The 20,909-nt window shown below is 36.5% G+C and overlaps 1 protein-coding gene across 1 annotated transcript in view; it reads left to right on the top strand.

Annotated features, from left to right (window-relative positions):
* crebrf (creb3 regulatory factor) overlaps positions 1 to 20,909 on the top strand; it is a 61,301-nt gene that overhangs the window by 19,758 nt on the left and 20,634 nt on the right. The window contains exons 2-4 of the mRNA XM_028812693.2: positions 7,652 to 7,841; positions 9,275 to 9,400; positions 12,641 to 13,730. Of these exons, the coding sequence (XP_028668526.1) occupies positions 7,833 to 7,841; positions 9,275 to 9,400; positions 12,641 to 13,730 (1,225 nt within the window). The 5' untranslated portion in view covers positions 7,652 to 7,832. The remainder of the gene's footprint in view (positions 1 to 7,651; positions 7,842 to 9,274; positions 9,401 to 12,640; positions 13,731 to 20,909) is intronic.

The raw sequence follows: 20,909 nt of genomic DNA, 5'->3' as shown, positions 1-20,909 counted from the left end.
CATAATAAAACATGAAGAAAAACAAACTGGTCTTTACAGTCCTCAGGCCTGAAAATCTTTGATAAATTTGTAGTGAGATCTTAGATATACTATCATGGAAAATGGGCTAAACAGTTTGAAGCTGAAAGGGGACTGCGAGGAACAATGGAGAAAGAAATGTTGAAGCAGGAATAGAAAAATGCTTAGTTGGTTTCAGGACAAAAGCTGCTTTTTTTACTGTTACTTTTTATTACTGTTACTGTTTTTTTGTAGTAATGGTTAAGCAAAATTTTATTTTCATGCTTTTATGGAGAAAGGAGATAGATAACACAGTTCCTTATGCAAAATACGACGAGCAGTGCTGAACAACCAGTAAACAATATAGAAGCATTCGTGAACAAAATCTCAATTTACTTTTGTCACATACTTGTGTCATTTATCAGATATCCAGATGTATGCTCACAACATCCAAAACACATGTAGTTTTGCTAGTATATTGTTAAATAAATCACTTCCAGAAAATCCTTTTGTGAATGAGTAGGGACCGTGCTCAGACGAGGTTGAGCTTTTGAATCGAAGACCTGCACATTTTGCATGTTTACTACTCTTACTATACAACTGCTATCATGTTAATTCATCTGCTTATGCATAAGTTTAGGACATCTGTAATTGTACTGTATCTGTAAAATCGTGTAATAGTACACTTGTACTATAAAAGATGCAATATAAAATAATGCTTGTTTGTATTATCCTTTCACTTCCTGATTTACTGTCACATATTTGTGTTGATTTATATGCTCACATTAGAAGAAACAACCAGTTTGAATACCATTTGTCTGCTACTCATTTTATCTTGTTTGTTTTTCCTGCACTTATAACTTTTTTAATTGAATTTTAGTAACATAATATCCTCAGGCCTGCTGTGTCCAGTTCAGGATTATGGCCACAGCCTATCCTAACAGTATCAAATACAAGGAAAGAGCTAGGAGTAGATAGGGTACTCTTCTGTCTTTTAGTTTCTTCTTTATTTTTTTAATTTTATAAGCATGTTTGACTTTTTTCCAGTATTTGATTAGTAATTCATATACATTTTGAGCAGATTGAGATGATAAAAATTGTGTTTTTTGTAGCTGCCAATAATATTCTGTGAATGGCAGGACAAAGCTTCAAAGAAAAATGCAGAATTAAATCTGTATTGCAAAGGTTTGCAGAATTAATGGTCTTGAGAAAGTACAGATGCATTGGAGACCAATTATCATAGATCAAAGGAATAAGAAAACAAAAGCTTCTTTATCATTGAGAACTTGAGTGATCGTTAGTTTCTAAACATCTTTCATTGGTTTTGTTTGGTACCATTGCAGGGCTGGCATGATGCCTATGGATAGCTGAATTCTTCCTGATCTGATGTAGGGTGGGACGTTTTTCTTCACTGTAGTGCATTGCACAGCATATTTGACTATCAGTTTTAATAGCATCATACAATTTTATATAAATTATTTTTATTTTTTGCTTTTATTAACATTGTATGTAGAATTAAAATGTGCTTTATTTTAATGAGGAAAGAAATGCAGTGAAAGAATGCAGAAACAGTTTTGTTGTACAGTATAATCTGACAGTCTACTGTATGTCTATTGAGAATGTGTAATAGAGTTAATATCTGGGTTATTGTAGGCATGATACATTTAATGGTTGATGTGAACACTCACTGTAAAATATTTATATTATATATATTTTGTTTTATAAATATCCTAAAGAAACGGTTATTGCAGCCATATTTTTCAGCTGCAGTGCATTTTTTTCCTGTGATAGCAGACTGACTTTTTAGTGCTGAAATAGAGAAGATTTTATCATTTTAAAGTTTTTAAAAACTCTGCTGTCTACTAGTGTGTAGTATATTTAAGTATATTTAAAAGGCACATTGTATTTGAGATATGAAATACTGAATATTGCTTCTAGAGTGTAATTTTGAGAAATTTTCCTTTATGAAATATCTACTGTACTAGGGCAATGTTGACTATTGATGAGGTCATTTTGCAGTTTTGTTCTTATTCTCTCATCATAACCTGACAGAACCTTTGAAAGGGAGCTACTTTCCATTAATTATGAAATTAAAATTCTGATGCTTACGTGACATGGTGTTTGTCATCTTGTAAACCAGATGAAGCCTGAAATCCTTTTTTGTTTAACATGAGTGCTATGAACAGTGGTTTTATTTTTGTACCCAGTAACAAACCACAGATTTGGTGTAGTGAGTGGAAATTTGTCATTCTTCTGCCCTAACTTTCCATCACATCTGTGACTACCTGATTATATAAATTGTCATGCTGCATTGAAATTGGACATAACAATTCATATTCATTCACTCTTTCACTTTTATAAGCACCATTGAAAGATGTTTTGCAAAGTAATTAACCGTTGAAAACAATGAAGTTTTAGATGCATTTTTCAACTGATCACTATAGTGTAACAAAAGCACCTTGTGTTTTCAGATATATCCGTAGTGGCTAAACATACATTATATTTTTTGGGATAAAAAGGAAAGAGACCCCAAAGTACTGATATTACTATTGTAGATTCAATTATTAAATGACTAGTCCTTATCACAGGTGGTATAAGCAAGCACTGCAGTAAATTTCTGTTATTTATAATCCATGATCACCTCCTCTTCAAGAGTACATTCAAATAGATCTTTCTAGTTGGTGTAGGATGCCATACCAGTATGTGAAAGAACAACAAATGGTGGCAGAGAATTAAAGTCCAAAGTCAAAGTGAACTTTATTGTCATCTCAACCATATACAAGTATACAGATAGACGAAATTGCAAAGCTCAGGGTCCACAGTGTAACATGAATTAATTTTGTTTCAGCATTTTGGTGCCATACCCATGTGTCAAAGAATAACTAAAAGTGTCAAAATATTTTTGTTTCATTAAAACATATTAACTTAATTTTTGTTTGTGTGTGCCATGTGAGCCAGACATCTTGATTTCTTGGAGTTCCACAGCATTGTTTCTATTAACTTTTTAATGAAAATACATTTTTGCCTCTTCGACTAAAATCCATATTCGTCAGGAAAACAAAAAAATCATCCACCCTTCTTCTGCAACTTCTTATTTTAGTACATGCAATTAGCTGGGACCTAACACTGCATAGCGTGTTAGTCAATTGAAGCGCATTGTCACCACACTCACTCAGTGTTAGGTAGTTTGCTATTGAGGGTGACAGATTGCTTTTTTGACTTTAGCTGCTTTATAGTGTATGTTTGCCACCTACTATCAGTTTCTTTTTTTGGGCACAAAAAAAAGGTAAAATGCAAGAAGGTAATAACTGCTTTTGTTTATTTCGTTTGTTTGTTTTCCTGTTTACTAATCTACCTATTTTCAGTCTTTGTATTGTTTAAAGCATTTGGAAAACAAAGCTGTCCTTATGTCAGATATAGTCTATTGGCAGCAGTTTTTTTTCTGTTCTCCAGGGAATTCAATTACATGAGAAAATAAAATATTTCATGGATCATGGTGTTCAGTAAATTCTATGTCATTTCTGACCAAGACCAGCTAACACCTATCCTCTTTGTGGGCATTTTGTATTAAGCCAAAGAAAATACCAGTATCCACAATTGTTTTTTAAGAAATTAATATGACATTGGCACCATAGCAGGATACTTGGGGGAAACTGATATCGATTGTTTTTTTCACCCAGCTGTTTATCACATAGGTCCTGTTTGTAACTGGAATGATCCAGTCATGTTCAGATTGCACTTTGATGCACTTGTGATTGGATCACTCGGACAACATTCAGAGTGAGTCAGGATCAAATTGTATTTTCTGTGAGCATATAATAACCACATTAGTAGAAGCTGATTTGAGTTAGTGCAATAGAAAGATGACACTGGTTGTCTGTCTAGATACAGTTCAGGTACTGAAGATACATTTTAATGACTGGTATAGATGTAATCCGGGTAAATTATATCTGCATACAGTCCATAAGCCATAGAAGTGGCCAATAGCCATCAGACAGACCGCTGAATTCTGATAGTTAGTAAGATTTAAGAAAGTATGAGTAGAAGTTCAAACAGAATCAAAATAAATTAATTATCCATTTCCTTTGATTCCTTCTTTTTCGTATTATGGTGTTTCATTACCATGTTTACATTAATGTATTAAGATCCAGGGCTTTATCAGTATTCTGTCCCCTGATAAGATTAGACAGTTGTCTGTTTGCTGGTTAACATGTTTGGTAAAGGAAGTTTACAGGTTTGTTAGTTTTTAGGGACACAGTTAGTAACATAACATTCTCAAACCAACTTAAATCCAGGCTTGTGGTGGCCCAGAGCATCCATGGTTCAGCAGTTTCAGGCAAGAGAAAAAACAGGATGCAGCCCTATATGCAGTAGCAGACCATTGCATGGCAAACTCACATCAAAATGGGACAAACATAGAATCATCAGGTAACACACAAGTTGCTGAAATGTGGGAGGATAACAGGAGTATCTCCAAAAAAAACAAAAACCCTTACAGAGTGGAATGAAGTACACACAGTCAGAGTCTGGGCTGAGATTCAAACCTAGGACACTGACTTTGTCACGCGGCAAACCACCTCCCCACTGTGTCCCTCCAACTTAATTATTTATATGATTTTTTTAAAATATTGTACATATGAGCATACATAAAAAATACACTTTTTTATTTTTCTAAAGTGTTAAGTAAACTTCAGTGCTAATTAGGAAAACGGGTCATTCAAGTGAGGCTTGTCAGATCCACCAAATATTAAAGTTCTTTTCCTGCAAATTTTAAAGCTCTCCCTTAGTAGCAGGTGATCACAGAAAGTGACAAGGCCATTATTAGCAGCTAATTACCACGGATTATTTCTTACAACAGTATGTTATTACAGCAAACTGCCCAAATCTCTTGTAGCTGGTACTTATCTCAAGCCTTCTAATGCTTACATTTGTTACAATTTAAAAATAAAAAACTTGAAACTAAATAATAGATATTACTTATCCTAATTAATTGTTGTGTTTTTGTTTCTGATAAATGCTCAGTGTGACTGCATCAATATGAGCAGTCGGCCAACTGCATTATGCAGTTATGCATTATGCTGCACTGGTAATAGCCCATATGCTGTAGGATTTAGCTCATCTTTTGTTGGTATGTATAGTATCTTGAACAAAACCATTTAAAACAAGAATGATTTTGCCATCACTAGATGACAAGTTAGCATAGGTTAACTTGTCGGTCAATTTAATTTGAGGTTTTCGTTCCATCAGCCTTTTTTAGTGTGGAACTACTGAATAATTAAATTGTCTTAGATTTTATTAAGCTAGAAAAAAACAATGTTTTAAAGAAAAAGGAAATAGAATTCGAAGAAAGAAATGGCATGGTTTTTTGTTGAGTTTGATTGGTATTTTGGTCTTCTTTCCGAATAGGTCTCAAAAAACTTGAACTTTTCAATGACTAACCTTTAGTACTGTGTGTGATTAGTTTTTATATGTCGTATTTTTCTTTCTTTCAGCCTTTCTTTTGTTGATGTTTACTTGCTGAGCTGACCATTCTTCGTGGGCTGCCGCCGTGTATTGTGTGTCTTTAATTTTCTGTGACAGTAATACTGTCTTGTACAGCTCTATTCAATAAGGGCGCGCACAAAAAGGCGAGCTTCAAAAGGGCAACCTCAATTGAGCGCGGCGAATAAAGGCGTTCGTAGATAATTTAGTTCAAATGGCTCTGGAATATGTGAAGAGCAGCAAAGGTGCAGATCTTTATTTACGCGCGCCTTTATTCGCTGCGCCCAATTGAGGTCGCCCTTTTGAGGCTCGCCTTTTTGTGCGCGCCCTTATTGAAGGATGCCTGTGCGCGCCCTTATTAAAGGATACCGTCTTGTACGTCCGCTGGCTTGTATGTCCATAATATACCTTTAATTTTCTCTGGCGGTAATACAGGCGTGCGCATTGGTAATATGCCTTTAATCTCCTCTGACAGTAATACTGGCTTGTATGTGGCTGTAATATGCGTCACTGTATTGTGTACCTTTAATTTCCTCTCACAGTAATACTGGTTTGTATTTCCGTAAAACGCCTCTAACTTTCTCTGACAGTAATATCGCGCATCGCACCGTGCCCCGCACATGCGCACTTCACCAGAAGACACCCACACACGGACACCTAGACGCACATAGGGATTTTATATATATATATATATATATATATACTGTATATAGGACATGTGTCTCTTCTAATTTAAAAACACCTTGGAATTTCTGGTAGTGGAGTGTCTTATAAGTTAAATGGAGTCGATATAAGAATTGAGTATTGCAGATTTGGTTGTATTACCCTTTAACACTAAAAATTCATTATTCATGAATTATTTTTTTCCCTTTTAATTAGATTATGCAGTATCTTTAGCATATTGGGACCAGCTGCACAGGATCTACTTGTATAAGGCTATTTGGTTTTGTTGTTTTAGTACCTATATTTACATACCTTTCTCTTTGGTCTGTACAGAAATGCTACCATCAGTATGACAATTTTTATTGTATTCATAACCTAGGGCCTAGCTTTAGACTAGAAATAGACTTTAAACACATAAGTGGACAGCTTAGTCCAACCTTGCAAGTATAATTTTTATTATCAGTGATAGCTATTAAAACATAGAAATGTGGTTCATTGTACATTCATGTGCTCAACACATGTAAGACTTTAAAAGCAATTAAAACTTACTGGCATAAACACTTCTATAGTTCATTCATTTATTTATTTTCCACTACTTATTTGGCAGTAGGTTGCAGGGGCAATAGTCTTAGCAGTGAGTTCCGTACGTCCCCTTCCCCAGTCACACTTACCAACTCATGTTGTGGGATCCCAAGGTGTTCTCAGGCCATCTGGGAGATACAGTCCTCCCAGTGAGGACTGGTTCTGCCCTGTAGTCTCGTTCCAACTGGTGGTGCCCGTAAAAGTCTGGGAGGCATCTGATTCAGATGCCCGAACCACCTAAGTTGCCACCTCTTGATGTGGAGGATCAGCAGCTCTACTCTTATTCTCTCCTGGATAATTGTGCTTCTTGCCCAGTCTTTAAGGGAGAGCCCATCCACCCCATGGAGAAAGCTCATTTCAGCCACTTTGTACCCATGATGTTGTCTTTTTGGTCATTACCCAAAACTCATGACCCTAGGCGAGGGTAGGGATGTAGATTCAATGATAAATCAAGAGCTTTGCCTTCCAGCTCAGCTCCTTCTTCACTACATGACTGTGCTTTCCACCCCGATTCATTTGTTGATCTCACCATCCCTTCTTCCCTCACTCGTGAACATGACCCTTAGATACTTAAACCCCTCTACTTGAGGCAGTAACTCGGCTCCCACTCACAGAGGACAATCCACCTTTTTTCGTACAGAAGACCATGGTATCAGATTTGTAGGTGCTGATCCTCATCCATGCTGCTTCACACTTCTGTAGTTCTATTCCATATTATTAGGGTTTGTTTTTTTTAGAAATTCCATCTAATGGCATTGTTTTTCCAAAAGCTAAATGTGTAGTATTAAAATTTGCAGATTTTTGAAAACCAGCTTGGGATAATAATTTATCACATTTACTGCCATTACCTAAATAAGTTTGTGTTACTTATATCATAAGACTGCCTTCTTGTGACTTCTAAATAATAATAATTTCTGTCTTATTTTAGGGAAACAAAGTTAGTGGAAAGGAAGAAGACATAATAAGAAGCTAAGGATTTAAAATATTTGGCACCTTTTTTTAATCTGTGCGACTTAATTTCAACTGGCATAAAATTAAAGCTGGAAACTACTGCACCTGTAAAACAGCAAAGAAGATTGGAATTGGCTCCTGGGGTGTGGGGCTTGGCGATGCCTCAGGTAACAACTTGTCTTTATTTCACAGAGTAGATTCTGATTAACTTAATTTTGATAATGTCAGTGTAGTAAAATAATCTTAAAAGTTCTTCATTTTGCTAAGTGTGAAATTTAATGTTTATTTTTACAGATAATATATTTATGAAACAACTATTTTGACATTAAAACTATTTTTTTTTTTGTGATGTCATTTTAAGTTAACAGTCAAGTACTGCATATTTTACTACTTCCTCAGTTATATATATTACGGTTTTCCTAATTTTACTTGAGCTATCAATGAAGAGTTTGAGCTCTAAAACTGAATAGCAGGGCTTCTAAGGAACCCAAGGCAAACTATTATTTCAGTGCAATAAACATTACAGGCACTCAGATATTATTATCATAGATGGAAAAATGGCAAAGTGATTGAAAGAGCTTAAAGGGCAAAATTAAATTGTAGTCGAGGAAACTAGTCAAAAGTCTGAACACAAAAAAATAAATAGCTGAAACAATCATGAAAACCAAAACACCAAACCAAACTCTTCATCTGAAGATATGTAGGAATGTCCTAATCCTAACTTGACTACTTTCCTCAAACTCACAGTAATATATCATTGGGGATAATACATTAAAAAAAAAAAAATTCAAATTGGCTTCACCAAAATAATGATAAATTAAGTGAATGTGAGCATGCAAAAATTCAAAACATGAAACAAATTAGATTAGGGATTACAAAAAACAAGGATTCATCACACTGTCAAATGCATCTTTGAGGATATATGAGGGAAACGCAGTGAGAACATGCATAGTTCACCCAAAAAAGTACCAGACATTGGATTTGAGCCCTAGATTCTGGATCTGTGAGGCAACAGCACTTACAACTGTGTCGCAATTAAGTAAAAGTAAATACTGCATCTTTTTGTATGGTAGTTTTATATTACAAACTCATATATAATATGTATACGATTCAAAATATAATGTTATTGGATTTTTGCTTTTCTGTAATTGTAACGGGAATGTGGAGAACAATTTAATATTAATATTAATATTTAATTTAGTATTTAAATGTGGTGCTGAGGTGTCACCCATTACATGGCTGCACTTGGGTTGTAATCTGGATCCTAAATTGGTTTGTCGCGTGGTGGGTACGGGAATGCGCTATATCAGCACGTGCTCCTAACTTCTCTCTCTCTCTCTCTCTCTCTCTCTCTCTCTCTCTCTCTATCTCTCTCTAACATGGAATTCATCAATCTGTTGACTTATCTTGCTTTTTTAATGTAGCATAGGTTATGTAGTTCATCACACTGTTGTAACTGTGTAAGAAGTGAAAGAGTACCAGATGGTTTCATGTCGTAGCTCCTCCATACATCAGGAACAGTGCACGGTTCATTTAATCAAATGAAGAGAATATTTTAGTGGGTCACTTAGTCACTAAAACAAATGTTTCTCCTTTTCAGCCCAGCATAAGTGGGATGGATCCTCCCTTTGGGGATGCCTTTCAAAATCACACGTTTGCAGACCAGGCTCTGACCAGCACCGATTTGTTATCGGGCAACTCTGATCCAGATTTCATATATGAAGTGGTAAGCTCAGTAATGATTTTTGATTATGTTGAGATTAATATATTCCTTGTGCTGAGTGAAAGTATTGGAAAAAATAAATAAGCCTTTTGTACTAAACAATTCTGAAATCTAAAGATCTGTAAAACTACATTCCAATTTATATATCATCTCTGAATGTTTTGCACAGTATGAACTTTGAATTCAGATTTGTTTTATTTATATAGACATGGACAGCTCACAAATGGCCCTAAAATTCAAAATATATAATAGAGTATACTGTATATGCAATTTTTTTTAATAAATTTTGTTTTCTGTGATTTTTCTTTCCATTTCTTTTTTGAAACTTGCTTAATCCAATTCAGGGTCATGGGGACACGTGGAACTGTGGAATCACTGGGTGCAAGGCAGATCTGAATTCTGTTATCGGGGACGTTCACAAACATATCGAGAAGCACTCGTTCATATTTCTGAGGTCCTCAGAAATCTTGTTTGTTCATGCCATGATACACTTCCACAAACGTGTTATGAAGAGCAGACTTTGATAGATCCCTGTTCTTTAAATAACACAGGGTGCCCACTCACACCTGATTGTCATCCCATTGATTGAAAACACCTGACTCTAATTTCACCTTCAAACTAACTGCTAATCCTAGAGGTTCACATACTTTTGCCACTCACAAATATGTAATATTCGATCATTTTCCTTAATAAATAAATGACCAAGTATAATATTTTTGTCTCATTTGTTTAACTGGTTTCTCTTTATCTACTTTTAGGACTTCAGTGAAAATGTGATGATGTTTTAGGTCATATTTATGCAGCAATATAGAAAATTCTAAAGGGTTCACAAACTTTCAATTACAACTGTAGCACATAGGAAAATAAAGTGTAGCCATAATTTATCTATCACAATGTGTGTCTGTTCATTTAATGCTATTGTATGTAAATTGCATTCTTTTGTTATGGAAAGTGTGATCAACCAAGTTCATTTTAGCATATTAATGTAATAAAAGATATCTGATAGATACTTGGAAAGATGAGTTGCTTTTAGACACATCTGAGTTATGTTGTGGTAAAAGTATTGTGCAGCTTTTTCATGTTTACTTTACTTTTCATTAAACCCAAAATTATTTTCAAAGAATCCAGACAAAATTAAGTGTTGTTTAACTCTTTTAGGGCTAATTTTTTTTTTGTTTCTTTTCTCCCAGGGCTGAATATTTTTCCAAAAATAACATTTTTTAAAAAAGAACACAAAGCAATTGTTTAACATATCAAATCAACAAAAAATATTTACTTTTGACAAATGTTACTGTCTTGCATGTTGTATGAGCCTGAATTCTCTATGATTTCACATACATATCACATACATTTTACACAGCAAAGTCTGATCTCGCTCAAAGCAGCCAATTTCAGTCATTGCCACATTGCACTCCTTACAATATGTGTTGTTTTGATGCCTATTTTTCAATTGTCTGTTGCTGCATTTTCTAACATATATTGTTAGTGTGTACTGTAGAGAGACAAGTCACCCATTTGCCATCGTGCCATGCCACTGCCACCAAGTTTTCTGCCTGCATGAAAACCGTATTGTCACCTCTTTTCATCTTCTGAAACTTTATGAACTTTATGTATGGCATTATAGCCTGGCTCACCCCATGGGATTTGCTTCTGTTTATTACAGAAGTGAATAAAACTTTGCAGCAGCACGTACCTAAGCCACCAGGGGACAAAACACGTTTGGACCAATGCTCCCTGAAGTTATATCACCAGTTCTGTCCCATCTCTATTTGTAATGCCACAGCACGCTTCATCTCGTCTTTCGTTGTGGGTTTCCACTTTGAAAAACGAGAATGCGATGCAAACGCAGCCCGCGATTCAAAAAAAATCTCTGCCTACCTGTTTGTCTCGTCTGACAGTAGCTGAAAAGCAGCATCAGGAGAGAGCAGCCTGAAGTACAGCAGCTGGTGATCTGTCGTGTCCAAAAGCAAGCCATGCCGTCTTGTAAACTCCAGTAGCCAGATTGGCTCTCAACGGATAAATGTATGTGTATTTATCCCATGCGAACCTTGCCGTAGATGCATCGGCTGCGCGAAAGCACTCAACTTAACTATCGTACACACCAACCTGTAAATGCTTTCTTTTTTTGCACAATATCCATTACTGGTTTACTTTTTGCACTAACTTCTTTACTTCCTAATTTTTTTGCTGCTAAACTAAGGAATGTTTACTGTTTCTCCACTACCTCAACTCATCACCACAACACCATATTATTATGTTACGTTTGTGTTTTTTGTCGCACTGTCACTTGTTGCTTTTGTTTGCACATTGCACGTGCACTTTGTTGTCTGCTGTCTGGTTAAAAAAGTCTTCCTTAGATAGTTAGTTAGTTTTTGTTGATTTATGCTGTAATTCATGTTAGGTAATTCATGTTAGGTAATTTATGTTAGGTCAATCTGTCTTGTCTCTGCTAGCCAGCTAACTAGGCCTCTTAGTTAGCTAGTTTAGTTTTTCTGTTAATTTATGTTGTAAATTTATGTTGCATGTAGCACCTTGGTCCTGGGGGAACGTTGTTTCGTTTCACTGTGTACTAACTGTATATGGTTGAAGTGACAATAAAGCCTACTTGAACTTGAACTTGAACTTGAGATCCGCTCGCGCGGCATCGGCTGGTGTCTGATCAGCTGATGCCTGCTTCTAACTCTCTTGCTCGATCTCCTGATCACTGCCAATAAAGTCCGATTCTGAAAAATCAAGAGTCCGACTCCACGGTAATACGCAAAACAACGTCTGCCAAGTGTTTTCTTTTCTGCACTTGCTTCGCTGCCTTTTCACATGTCGGTGCCATCTTGCCTTTGTTTACATTTCGCAACTCACGCACACGCAATGTTTATTTGCCGAGTCAACGAGTCTAGCATTCCTCCAAGCACAGAGGGAAAGCCTGTGACGTGACAGTGAGATTTGTCGCCATTAACAGCTGATTGTCGCCCTTTATCCCTGGATGTCGACTTTTGTCGACATTCGCCTTCAACCCCTCCTGTCGACAAAAGTCGACATCCGCCCTAAAAGAGTTAATAGGCCTTTACAATATATACAGTATCAGTTGGGATTCAGTCAGTGTTCATGTTACTGTTTGTTAATGCACTGGAGATAAACTGTGTGTGTCTTTTAAAAATACCAGAATTTGAAAACCTTATTATAATCGTTTTCAATGCCAAAAATGAAACAAAAACAAATTTCCTGTTTTTTTTCTTTCTTTCTTAGGATAGAGAAATGAGTTGCAGACAGAGTCCACGATGTGATATCTTTGCAGTTGGTGACTGCAAAGATGTTGAAACCATAGATCATTTAACAGATGTTCTGGATGGTGATCCAACTTACTTCTCAAACTTTGAACAGTGGGACACATACTGGGAAGATCTAACCAAGTACACAAAGCTTGCCAGCTGTGATATCTGGGGAACTAAGGAAGTTGATTTTCTTGGCTTGGACGATTTATCTAGTCCTTATCAAGATGAGGAGGTAATTGGCAAAACGCCTACACTGGCACAACTTAATAGTGAAGATTCTCAGCCTGTTTCAGACTTGCTTTGCTACACTGATATGTTGTTGAGTCAGAAGCCAAGTACGCTTGCATCTTCCTTAAGTGGAAAGAAAATGACAAATCGGTTACTGGCTTCAGCAGCTCCCAAGCCGAATAACCTTCCAGATTATGCAGACGTTTTTCAAAAGGCCACCAGGCCAGTCCCTTCCAGCACAGAAACCATTAGTAAGACACAGATACAGAGTGCCAAGGTAGTGGCTCTACATTCGGACAATAAGGACTATGTCAGAAAAGCCAAGGTCAGGATCAGCACAGTACCCCTCAGACCAGCTGTTGAAGCAACTCAGGCAAAGGCTGATATCACAATTAAATCTTCTTTTAATGAATCTAAACCAGTGGAGATTGAAAAGAAGATGGAAAGTACAAGTAGTGAACCTTCTCATATCCCAGAGAAAAGTATTTCTCTCAACTCAACAGTTCATGAGTTCTTTCCAGGACAAGTGGGCAGTCAGGTGCTACTGCCCGGTAACACTATGGTAGCAGACCATTCTCAGAAGAAAGAAGAGCACAATTATTCTCTCTTTGTGACAGAAGATGAGTCTGAACAGGCAGGCAAAACTGAGGAAGATATTGATGAAGAAGAGGATGCTGACGAGTTGGAACTAGAAGATGAAGACCATGATGAAGGCTTTGGTAGTGAGCATGAGTTCTCTGAAAATGATGAGGAGGAAGAAGAAGAAGAAGAAGAAGAGGAAGAAGATTATGAGGATGATAAAGATGAGGACATGAGTGACACTTTTTCTGAACCAGGTATGATGTTGTGTTCTCAGTTGAGATACAACAACTGATGCAATATTAATAAAATAAGAGTCTATAATTATAGACTTTTTATATAATTATAATTATATAATAGTATATAAGAATATGTTCATACCAAGTTGGAAATTTTAGAAGACTAAATTTAAAAGCAATACATATGTTGTGGTTTGCAATAACTTAAAATATAGGTTTATGGATTTTTAGGGTCATTATTATCATGTGTACAGAGTACCATGAAATTCTCACTTGCATGTGTTCCATCCATCCATTTTCCAACCCGCTGAATCCGAACACAGGGACACGGGGGTCTGCTGGAGCCAATCCCAGCCAACACAGGGCGCAAGGCAGGGACCACTTGCATGTGTTAATTAACCTAATTAACATGCAAAAAATTGCCACTCTCCAGCACCATGATTATTGAGTATACAGTATCTACATTACGTTGTGACACGCTACGTCACAGGCATAACAGTATTTCATATAATTTTCAGATATTAACTGTTTATAGCACAAGCACTGTATAAAACGTTAATTGGTGCACTTACATTTCCTTAAGAAACAGGGTGGGTGGAGAAAGATGCACTAGAATGAAGCGTCTTCATAATGGCATTCAGAAGCTTCTGTCGTGGTCGTATATGGAGGTGGAGGTCTATGAAAGAACATATGCCACCAGTCTACCGTCATTGAGAGTGGAGTGTGGAAGGTTGTTGGCATATGCATAGAGACAGGTCAGGTATAAGATTTGGAAAGTTACAGCAACAGTGGATGGAGAGACCTCGCATGCATGCACGCATGTGGGAGTTTGAAATAATATGACAAGTTTCTATTGGGTCAAGGAAGACGTAGCGAGGTTAGAGTCGCTACGTGCAAGATCACTGGAGGACTCCCTAAGCATCACAGGTAATTAACATTGGAAACCCCACCATGATATAAAATACTAGCATGGATGCCTGGCATGGCATTTTAGCCAATCTGATCTGTAGACCATCTGGAGAGCAGTGAGGATAGAGAGAGAAGTACTTTTGTGTAAACCTCTGATTTAATAATGGAGTTGAGACAGTTGTTGAGAAAGAGAGGTGGTGATCTTGAAAGTTGTGTTTTTGTAGCAGAAAGTAACATCTTTTTATTATTTTGTCAGTACTTCAGAAACTGTTTTTACTTGGTTGGTGTGAAATAGGCTGTAAATACCATAGCATTCTGAAATTTCACTTAATCCCTTAATCCAATTCACGATCCCGGGAGCCAGAGCCTATCTTTCAGCACTGGCTGCAGCACTGGAACCAACCTTGGACAGGATGTCAGTCCATTGCAGGGGCCATTCATATACACACCAACAATCATATGACCATTTTAGATGCACCACTTAATCTGAAATGCATGTCTTTAGGTTGTGGTAGAAAGACCAGAGAATCCAGAGAAAAACCCAAATACATGGGATAAACATGCACACCTGATTTTAACTTAATGTGACTAAAATGTTTTACTCTTTAGTTATGAAAAATGTTATGGTATGATTTATTGAGATTAGTTGGAGAAGCAGTATAACCTATACAACACACTTACAGTAATCTAACAATGCAGATAAAACAGTCTTACTGAAGGGTTCTTTCTGTTCAGTTTGGTCACAAGTGGGCTATCATGAAGGATATATATTGATAGAGAACTTTGAACTCAATATAGCAGTTGTAGTACTTTATTAAATGGATGTGGTAGAAATTTGAATTGAGGAAGACGTGCATGTTATATTCAGTAATTTTAGTTTATAGAGAAGGTGTAGATTACAAATGTAAAGTCAAATTACAAGTAATCTAGAGCAGAACAAAGAAAATTAGCCAAGTTATCTAACATTACTACTTATAACTTTAGTATAGAATTTATGTTTTTATCAAAACAGTACTACTTAACACCCTAATTATAACTATTGTATCACTGATACATACTCACTATTTCAAAGTTTTGGTTATCATGTAATGAGGATAAATTTGTCTTTTAAGGAATTTATGTAAGAAGTTCATAAGAAAGATATAGTAATTTTCTCAGTATAACATTGCTGCAAATTCTGCAATATGTTTTAAACTATTAGGACTTTTTTATTAGCTACATCGACCACCTGAAGCCTAAAAATACCACAATGAAAATATACAGGAATGTTTGCTTTGTTTATCCTAAACTAAATCTTAAGAGGGAAACCTCAAGAGACAGCTAAGAAAACACTGTATCTGTACTTTCAAGGTTTACTGCTTTAAGAAAAAGAAATAATAGTTACAGTAGCTATAAAAAGTAACCAGCCCCTATACCTTTTTACATTATATTACATTAAAATATTGAATCTTAATTAATTGGATTTTTGCCATTAGTTAACAAATAAATTTTCTAATACTGAAAGACAAGTAAAAGTTCTTTACGTCATTCTAAAACAAAGTCATTATTGAAAATGCCTCACTTCCAGTAACAGCTGCATTTTGCTAAACTGGGAGACACACGTTCTAAAAGAATCATGTCTGTAATTTCTGCAAAAGGTGCTGCTGCCAAATATTGACTTAGAAGGGTGGATAGGTGCTTGCAGAGAAGACCAGGGAATAAAACAGGTGGCGCAGTGGTAGTGCTGCTGCTTTGCAGTAAGGAGACTGTGGAAGATTGTGGGTTCGCTTCCCGGTTCCTCCCTGTGTGGATAGCGCTTTGAGTACTGAGAAAAGCGCTATATAAATGTAATGAATTATAATTATAATTAATTATTAAAACAAAAATGTATTCAGAACTATTTTGAAAAGCAGTTTAATTGTTCTCATACATCCTACATCATTCATGTAACACTCCTGTATGATAATTTACAAGGTACTGTGATGTGTCCTGCAGGACCATTTAACTTACTGGGTTTTGTAATGCTGCTTCACAGTTTCCTTGTGAACACAAATTACTCCTGAATCCTTATTAATGACTGCTAGGCAATGTGGCTGCTGTGGAATATCCACAGCTATAAGATTACTTTTATGCCTTCTCATCTTTGCAGTTTTACATTGCTATAGTGAATTAATTCAGTAATTATGGAACACCATTTGGTTCTTCTTCTTGAAGATCATGCCTTTGTTTGACCTTGCATACGAGGGCATATCATGGCATGGCTTCTTAATAGCAGTCTTAACCAAATACTTCTATCCTTGAATGGAAAATGTGTTTAAATTTCTAGTTCTTTACAATAATTAGTGCTGCACATTGTTACTTCATTATTTTATTTGAAATAAAGCTGGTACCCTGTTAACAATCTCGCACATACATAAAACCCAGAATATAGCTCTGAACATACCATTTTGTGCAATGTAAGATCATAAAAAAAAAAAAAAAAACTTAGCCACACAAATTCAAAAATGCGTATTAAGTAGCTTAGCCTATCACAGCATACAGCTGACAAGGCTAGTAAAATAATGGCATTATTGATTTGATAACTGTCAGCGTGATATTTAGCTAGCGAAATATTTCCCTGTAAGTAAAATAAAACTGTACCAAGGCCAATGTGTGTGATACTTCCAGGTTAGAACCACACATATACAAATGCAAATGTTAAGCCACTGAATTCACCTGTAGAAGAACCCAACCTGATGAGTCTGGGAACTGAATCACTTGAAAAACACCAAGCTAACCTTTTAAGAAAAAAACTGAGAAATTCAATTATAAACCTAATAGCATTTCAGAACTTTTATTGTTGGAAATTAATTACATTATTGGACTGAAAATACCAGCATGTAGCTTTCCCAATAGACTTCACAAATCATTATTAATCAAAACAGATGTTTTGTTCATTTTCACCAAATCAAATTCCATGATGCTCTGCAAATGTGAATTGTGGCAGTCAAATAAGGTCAGTCGGATCATTATACCAAAACGCAGTACATACATACATAAAGCTCAAAATCCAAAATACACAAGAAATCCTAGACATATTTTGAGTTTAGATTCTGTAGGCAAAGTTTTTAGAATATTCACAAACTTTGGAAGGAAGGTCCCATGCCACCATCTTAAATAGTGATGGCTTGATTAAATCACATGGTAGCAATAAAACATTGTTTCTAAGAACAAAACAGCCCAAAATAGCAGTGCCCACAAATAAACAAAATAGTGAAATGATGTATTGAAAATAAAATGGTAAAAATTAATAATTGCAAAAATATGGTTGATTATACAGGAGTTCATAGGGATTCAGCTTTGATGTAAAAATGTTGAGTGTGAGGGGATTGCAGAATTTGATGATACAATGAAAATGAAGATGTGTAACATATTAGTTGGAACATATTTAGTTTGAGTAGAACGAACATGAAAAAAAAAACTTGATCATAGTATAAACTGTGAAAGTGCACTTTGGAGAAGTTTGTGTCAATACAGGAGGTGCCATGTTGTGAAATATGGAGAACAGTAAGACTACATGCTGTACAAATGAAAGCTAAATAAGGACAGAGCATGAAGTAAATTTGTAAGACATTTAGTGCATTTACATGCACACACATAATTGGGTTAAGGTGAATAACCCACTTATGGGCAGAAACCGGGTTTCTTAATAATCCATGTTTACAAGTGCAAGTCATTTTCTGGAGTTCTCCTTTGGCAAAATACTCCAATATCATTAAAATGTGCAAACGAGTTAAGTGTTATCATCAGATACTGTGAATAAGCGTAACTCCTGTGATAATTTTCTTGTATTTAATAAATATGTTTAGTAAAATTGACACTTTGTTTAAAGATTTATGTTACTGGATTACACTCAGCAGACTCTTTTGTACTGTGTGCTTGAGTCCTGCAAAGAACCTTTTATGTGTGCTTCTTGCCTTACACCTAGTGTTGCTGGAATAATAATAATACAGGTATTTTTACTTCATTATACTGCTCTCGAGATTGTATTGCCACAATACAGACTACAAAATTCTTAACCATAATGTGGTTAAGGGTTTACATGGCCACATAATCAGGTTATTGACGGAGAAATCTACCTCTGTTAATTATGTTTCTCAGAGGTCAATTACCAGATTCCTATAATCAGAATAAGGGTTTACATTGCATTTTAGAAATCAGGTTTTTGTGAATAATCAGATTAGTGAAGCGCCTGTAAACACGCTTGCTGTAAGGAAAAGTGATTGAAACATCTGGTGTGAATGCAAAGTGGTAAGTTATGTGTAATGCCTGACTGAGAATAATGGATAAATTTTATGACTGGGCAACATTTTTTGCTGAATGATAAGGTGATCTGGTAGGAAATGCAGATATGGCAATGAGAAGAGGAGGTGGTTTAAGTTGTGATAAAATAAATAAATAGACCAAAGATGTAATGGAATAAGGTGATATATAAACAAATGCAAATGTTAGAAAAGCAGCTGTGACTAATTCAGAATTCAGCAGAATCTCTGAAGTTACTAGAATTTTAAAAATATTTGTAGCTCTCTGCAGATAGTTTTTATTGAGCCTTGGGAATCTAAATGTAGAACTTGATGGCTGTAACTATAATCTCTTATAACTATAACAGCAGTAAATATGTGGCCAAAAATTATTTTTACATAGAATGGTGCTAATTCCATTATTTCTTGCTTTGTTGTAATACAATCTGCAATTTTTAACTTGCAGAATTAATTCAAGAAAAGGATACTCACTTGAGTGCTTTATACAAAATGTTTGATTTGACTTTTGGTGTGAGCAAGCACAGACTTTCACCTAGACAGTTGTGAAGCACAGTGTAAGTTTTGAAGTTAAAATTAGGGTTTGGCATTTTGAGCCCAATGCTATTTGTGATAGTGATGAATTTGATTAACTAGAGAGGTACCATTAAAACTGCCATAGGAGACCAACCATGCTGCTGTCCTTTACTGACGAGGATATTTGTCCTGAATTGAAGGCGAAGATATTGAAACTGATAACTAATAAAGAATGAAATGGCCTGAAAGTGAATCCAGGAAAGGTCAAGGTGATATCATTTTCAAGGTCTAGTTGATGAAGATCAAGGTTAAAATTTATTTAGCATGCAGTAGAGGAAAACTCATAACATTATCTATCTGTCTATCTCTCTATCTATCACTTATGGCACTTATACTGTAAATAAGAATATTGTATGTTTAAACTATTTCAGGATTACATGTTTAGTAATTTAATCAAGATCATCCAAAACCTCTAAATCTTTTCTGGACCCTACAGATGTTACACAGGCAGTCCAACCTCTCCAGGATGGCACATCAATACGTGCCATTGCCAGAAGGTTTGTTGTGTCTCCCAGCACAGTCTCAAGGGCATGGAGGATATTCCAGGAGACAGACAGTTACTCTAGGAGAGCTGGACAGGGCCATAGAAGGTCCTTAACCCATCAGCAGGACCGGTATCTGTTCCTTTGGGCAAGGAGGAACAGGATGAGCACTGCCAGAGCCCTACAAAATGACCTCCAGCAGGCCACTGGTGTGAATGTCTCTGACCAAACAAACAGAAACAGACTTCATGAGGGTGGGACTTCATGAGGGTGGCCTGAGGGTCTGACGTCCTGTAGTGGGCCCTGTGCTCACTGCCTGGCACCGTGGAGCTTGATTGGCATTTCCCATAGAATACCAGAATTGGCAGGTCCACCACTTGGCACCTTCTGCTTTTTACAGATGAGAGCAGGTTCACCCTGAGCACATGTGACAGACGTGAAAGGGTCTGGAGAAGCCGTGGAGGACGTTATGCTGCCTGTAACACCATTCAGCATGACCGGTTTGGTGGGGGGTCAGTGCTGGTCTGGGGAGGTATATCCATGGAGGAATGCTCAGACCTCTACATGCTTGACAATGGCACCTTGACTGCTATTAGGTATTGGGATGAAATCCTTGGACCCATTGTCAGACCCAATGCTGCTGCAGTGGGTTCTGGTGCACGATAATGTCCGGCCTCATGTGATGAGAGTATGCAGACAGTTCCTGGAGGATGAAGGAGTTGATACCATTGACTGGCCCCCACGCTCGCCTGACGTAAATCCAATAGAACGCCTATGGGACATTATGTTTCGGTCCATCCAACACTGCAAGGTTACACTTCAGACTGTCCAGGAGCTCAGTGATGCCCTGGTCCAGATCTGGGAGGAGATCCCCCAGGATACCATCCGTCGACTAATTAGGAGCATGCCCCGCCATTGTCAGGCTTGCATACAAGCATGTGGGGGCCATACAA

The sequence above is a fragment of the Erpetoichthys calabaricus genome, chromosome 11, assembly GCF_900747795.2.
Source record: "Erpetoichthys calabaricus chromosome 11, fErpCal1.3, whole genome shotgun sequence".
NCBI lineage: Eukaryota > Metazoa > Chordata > Cladistia > Polypteriformes > Polypteridae > Erpetoichthys > Erpetoichthys calabaricus.
The sequence above is the reverse complement of the archived record's forward strand: the minus strand, read 5'-3'. Positions and strand labels throughout refer to the sequence as shown.